Source organism: Chrysochloris asiatica, unplaced genomic scaffold (genome assembly GCF_000296735.1).
Source record: "Chrysochloris asiatica unplaced genomic scaffold, ChrAsi1.0 scaffold00262, whole genome shotgun sequence".
NCBI classification, from domain to species: domain Eukaryota; kingdom Metazoa; phylum Chordata; class Mammalia; order Afrosoricida; family Chrysochloridae; genus Chrysochloris; species Chrysochloris asiatica.
Genome location: NW_006408780.1, coordinates 1,065,080 through 1,070,955, shown reverse-complemented (window position 1 = coordinate 1,070,955; position 5,876 = coordinate 1,065,080). Strand labels below are relative to the sequence as shown.

The window sequence follows — 5,876 nt, the reverse complement described above, 5'->3', positions numbered from 1 at the left end:
AGATTTCTATATACCAGCAACAAACAGAAAATACAAACTTAACAACAGCATGATAAAGCACGAAATACAGTACTTAGGTGTGTATCTGGATCACACAAAGGTTAAGTGCTCAGTTACTAACTAAACAGTTGGCATTCAAATCCACCCCGAGACCCTTTGAAAGATAGGCTACTTCTGAAAGGCCGCCCTCACTGAAACCCATGCTGAGCACAGTTCTCTGACACACCTCAGGTCAGGATGACTCAGAGTTGGCTTGAATGCAGCTTCTTTTGAAGGTGTAATCTAAGAAAGGAGTCCTGCTGTGCGCTGTGGGTTAATGCAACAGACTGAAAAGCAGTTTGAACTGCAAAGTCGGCAGTTCAAGCTCACCAGCTGCTCCCTGGAAACCCTATACAGGGTCCCTATGGGTCAGAATCAACTCAATGGCACCTGACAACAACAACCATCTAAGAAAGCAGGAGAAAGATGGCACTTTCGGTTCCCATAAAAACTTTAGAGCCTCTGAAGTCCTATCCAGGGTCGTTACGAGTCGGAACTGACTTGCTGGCACCCAGCAGCCACAATCTGACAAAGGAATGAAGGCCTCCAAAGAGAAAATTATAGGTCATTACGACGATGGGACAGAAGATGGATACACACAACTTGAGAGGTTCAATACTGTGAAAGCTACTGCACTCCAGAATGAACCATAAAAACCAACTCAATTTTAATCAGAATCCCAACAGGCTGTGTCCCATGAAGGGGAGAATTCCACATTATATATGGAAGTTCAAAGGACCAGGAACAACCAAAGATAAGTAAGGGCAAGGACTTGTCCTGTTAGCTATACAAGGCTCACTATCAAGTGGCAACAATTGACTGAGTGGATCCTTAGCACCAAGCTCACTGCCTCTGAGTTGGTTCCAATACACAGGAAGCCTGCAGGACACAGAGGAGCTGCCCCTCAGGGCTCCCCAGGGTACAAATCTCTAGAGAAGCAGACCGCCCACCTTTCTTCCAAGGAGCAGCTGTAGTTTGCAACTTGGTTAGCAGCCCAAATGCTTAACCCACTGAGCAACCAGTGCTTCTTTTCATTAGCACCAGGATATACAAACACACAAACACACAAGGACAAAACAACAGAGCCGAGTCCCACAACCACCTGGGGCAAGTGTGGTCATACCCATCAATGGGGAAAGACAGTTTTTAAGAGGTGGTGCTGGAATAATTGGGTGCCCGCTGGAAAATAAGACTGGACCCCAACTCAAATATGAAGGGCAAAACTACTCAGCCTCTACAAGACAGCACAAGAGAGAGTCTTCGCTGGCCTTGGGGTCAGGAAACATTTCCTAAATAAGGCACAGATGGAACCCACACTAGGGAAAAGATGAACAGATCTGTCCATATTAAAATTAACAACAGTTCATCCCAAACTCCATGAGAATATTCAGTCAAACCACTGAAGATATTTGTAAATGGTGCTGTGGGTTAATGCACTAGACTGCAAGGTCAGCGGTTCAAGCTCACCAGCTGCTTCTATCCCTTGAAATGGCTGATCACCAACCATTTCTTTTTGGTACAGTGAATCTGTGTATTCCTTCCATCTTCTTTTGATGCTTTCTGCATCATTCAACATTTTGTCCAGAGAAGCCTTCAAAATTTCAAGTCGAGGCTTGAATTTTTTCTCCAGTTCCCTCAGTTTGAGAAATGCTGAGCATGTTCTTCCCTCTAGGTTTTCTAACTCCAGGTCTTTGCTCATTTCATTATAATATTTGACCCTTTCTTCTTGAGCTGCCTTTTGATATTTTCTATTCAACTCTTATACCTCCTCATTTCTTACATTTGCTTTAGCATCTCTATACTGGAGAGCAAGTTTCAGTCTCTTCTGACATTCATTTTTGTCTTTTCTCGTCTTCTTAATGACCTTTTGCTTTCTTCCTGTATGATGTTCTTGATGTCATCCCACAACTCTTCTGGTCTTCAGTCATTAGATCTAATGCATCATGTAATGTTCTTGAGATGATCTCTAAATCAGGTGGGATTTATTTTGGCTCTCGTGGACTTATTTGAATGTTATTCAGATTCAGCCTGAACTTGCATATGAGCAATTGATGGACTGTTTCATAGTCTGTCCCTGGCCTTGTTTTGGATGTAATACAGAGATTTTCTGCCGTTATCTTTCCACAGATCTGTGTTGAAAGAACAGCCCGGATTTTCCTTGAAAGCCAAGATGGGCAGACTTCGTCTCTTACTTAAGACATCTTATCAGGAGGAACCAGTCACTGGAGGACTGCATATCTGGCAAAGTGGAGGGTCCGAGAAAAGAGGAAGACCCCAAATGAGATGTACTGGCCCAGTGATAGCAGTGATGGGCTCAGATATAGCGACGATTGTGAGGCTGGCCCAGAACAGGCAGTTTCGTTCTGTTATGCATAGGATCACAATGAGTCGGTACCAACTCGATGTCACCTAACAACAACTTTCCACAGATGGATCCTATTTGATTTCTGTGTATTCCATCTGGTGAGGTCCAAGTGTACAGTCATCTTTTATGCTTTAAAAAGGTATTTGCAATGAAGAAGTCATTGGTTTTCATTGCAATGAAATGATGAGTATAAAACTGATGTTTTCCCACATAAACTACTACTCAATTCACAATAAAAACTTAAAAAATGTCATTGGTCTTGCAAAATTCTATCATGTGATCTCCAACATCATTTCTATCACCAAGACCATATTTTCCAATGATGTAATCTTCCTCTGATTCCAACCTTTGCATTCCAATTGCCAGCAGTTATCAATATACCTTGATTGCATGTTTGAACAGTATCAGACTGGAAAAATCGGTAGAATTTTTCAATTTTGTCATCACCGGCTTTAGTGGTTGGTGCGTAAATTTGATAGTAGTGGCATTAACTGGTCTTCCTTGTAAGAGGATGGATATTATCCTATCACAGATGGCATTATACTTCAAGACAGATCATGAAATGTTTATGATGATGAATTCGATGCCATTTCTCTCCAATGTGTCATTCCCTGCATAGTAAACCATGTGACTGTTAGATTCAAAACGGCCAATACCAGTCCATTTCAGCTCACTAATGCCTAGGATATCAATGTTCATGCGTTCCATATCATTTTTGATGGTTTCTGCAGCATTCAATACTTTGCCCATGTTGTTGTTGTTAAGTGCCATTGGGTCGCATATGACTCACAGCAACCCTGTATAGGGCTTCCAAGGAGCAGCTGGTGGGTTTGAACTGCTGACCTTGTGGTTCGCAGTCCAGTGCCAACCCTACAGCACCACACCAGGAGTCCATTTTGCCCATGGTGGTGGTTATGTGCCAAAAGAGGGAACAAATCTTTACAGCGAGTATCATCCCCACCCCCTCCATACACAGAGTAGACAGGGATGGGCAACTTGGACATTGGCTACCCAAATTGGGGGGGCTACAAAGGCAAGAAGTGAGTGGCTCACAAGGTTTCAAGAGGGAATCTAGATCCAGAGGGCATGGAAGAAGGTAGAATCTCCAGTGAGTAGTATCCAATCTGTCTAGGAGGGGCTGATGAAATGAAATGCGGATATGTCTCCTGTGATACAATACTGAATAATTGTTATCAGGACTGCTTGTGAGGGTTGGAAATGTAAAGGCAGACGTTTCATAGCGAGGGGAGTGATTAACTTTGCAGTGTAGGAGTGGAGGTCTCTGGGACCATGAAGGGAGAAGAGTGGTGAGAGGGACCTTACCCAGAGAAGTGACACCAGAGATGGAGGCAGAGACGATGACGTGGAAATATGGAGAACCTGGGGACTTCAGAGTCAGAGAGGGAGAGGGGCTGTGTGCTGATGATTGGGGGGCAGGCTTGTAGGGTAAATACCCTTTGGTTGGTTGATGATGCATGGAGGGGTTTGTGACCATGGCAATGGTTAGGATGAATGTAAAACTAATGTTCTCCCATGTAAACTATCACATAATTCACAATACAACATTAAAAAAGAGTGCACAAATTATTGGACGTGTGTGTGTGTAAGTTTAAGCAAATATGGCACTTCAACATTTTTTGAAAACTACTTCTTTTACACAGAAAGTGATAAAGTTCAGAGAGAGAGAAAAAAACAAATTTCACATACCCGCTAATGAGAATGATGAAAAAATATTACCATGTGAAAAAGCAAAAATAATACAACAAAGTGATCTAAAGGGTTGGACACTTTGTGGGATGAAACTAACAAAGGCAAGTGGACAGGAACTTGTCAAGCTACCCTCCAAAAGCCTTCGAAAACAATCTACTCTTGTAGTTAAGTGCCATCGAGTCGGTTCCGACCCATAGCGACCCTGTATAGGGATTCCGAGGAGCGGCTGGTGAGCTTGAACCGCCGACTTGCAGTTGAAACCGACACTGCAGTTCAGCGCATTAATCCGGAGCGCCACAGTCTACTCATAAATTTCAGAGCAGGTCTGCCCTCAGGGGTCAGCCCTCACAGATGCAATTAAACACAGAGCTGGATTTCTGATATTCAATCGAAAACGTCTTTTTCTCCCGATTTCAACATGCTAGCCTCTACAAACTTTTGGAAGCCCCCCTCGTATTTTCTAAATGACAAGGCCAAGCCACAGTCGCAGGAAGCCAGGACAAGTTCCCGCCACCGGGAAGATGCTCTGGAGGCTGGTCCAGAGGGGAGAGGACCCAGGATGGGTGAGGTCACAGGGTGATGGTCCTGGAGCCGATGAGGGTCTGGGGAACTACGTTCCTAAGCGGTGAGGGTCTGGGAGAGTGAAGTCAGAGGTTATGGGGGTCCTGGAGTGGGTGAGATCAGAGGGGATGGGGGTCCTGGAGGGGATGACGGCATAGGAATGAGGGTTCGAGGTGGGGGAGTCTGGAGAGAGTGGGGATCTGGGTGGGCGAGGGCACAGTTGATGAGGGTACAGAGAGGGTGGAGGGGCCACAGTGTGAGAGTCAGAGAAAGGTGAGCCGTGGGGAGGGGAAGCTGAAGGCCAAAGTGGGGTCTCAGGCTGGAGGGCGGTAGGATGGCCGGGACTCCGTGTCCCCCGCCATCATCAGAGCCCCTCGCCCGCGCTCCTCACGCCCCCTCTCTCGGAGCCCCACGCCCTCACTCTCGCCCCCTTTCGGCCCCGCCGGCCGCCTCACCTCGTCCACAGCGCGGCGCGGGAGGTGCAGCGTTCCAAGCAGCAGCTTGAGCTTCACGGCCGACGACAGGCCGTGGAAGCAGAGACGGATGTTGTCGATGACCGCGGCCGTGAGCAGGGAGGCGATGCTGGGCGGCGCCCACAGCTCGTCGGTGGCCCCCAGCTTGTTGTGGAGCCACAGGCCCGTGTCGCTCTCCCGCATGGACGCCATCTTGGCGGGGAAAAAGCCGAGCACTACTGAACCGGCATCTTATGAAGATACCTACGCGCCCCAGCGAGGACCCCGCAACATGGCGGCGCCCAGAGGGACCAGGAGCTGGGGTGACACCGCGGGCGCCTCGCCTCCCACGGATCCGGTCCTCAGTAAGGACGTTTCTGAATGGCGGATGCGCTTTCAGGAAACTTCGTGGCGACGGTCGAGAGCCCGAAAGAATGGGAGCAACAGAAGAAGAACTGTCGGCTTCCGTAACGCATCATGGCGGTACCCATGGCCGGCTTCTTGCTCGGCCGTATGAGATGACGTCAGAGTGGGAGCGTTGCGCGTTTGTAGTCCGCTGAGGCGACTGGGACTCGTCGGGTTTGTAGTTGCGAATCCTGCGTCCAGGTGTGGGATGGACAGTCAGCTGGACTGACACGCCCGGCGGCGGCGCGTGAAGATGCTAGTTTCCTCCGCCCGGGTGTTAATTTCCCGGGATTTAGTTCTCTAATTGGCCTTCCAAGTCTCCCTGCAAAAACATAAGGGTAGTT

At 47.6% G+C, this 5,876-nt stretch overlaps 1 protein-coding gene across 1 annotated transcript in view; it reads right to left on the bottom strand.

The window, feature by feature from the left end:
• NELFA (negative elongation factor complex member A) overlaps nt 1-5,348 on the bottom strand; it is a 31,731-nt gene extending 26,383 nt beyond the window's left edge. Inside the window, exon 1 of the mRNA XM_006874101.1 lies at nt 5,131-5,348. Coding sequence (XP_006874163.1) covers nt 5,131-5,340 — 210 coding nt within the window. The 5' untranslated portion in view covers nt 5,341-5,348. The remainder of the gene's footprint in view (nt 1-5,130) is intronic.
• Between the last annotated feature and the right edge of the window lie 528 nt (nt 5,349-5,876).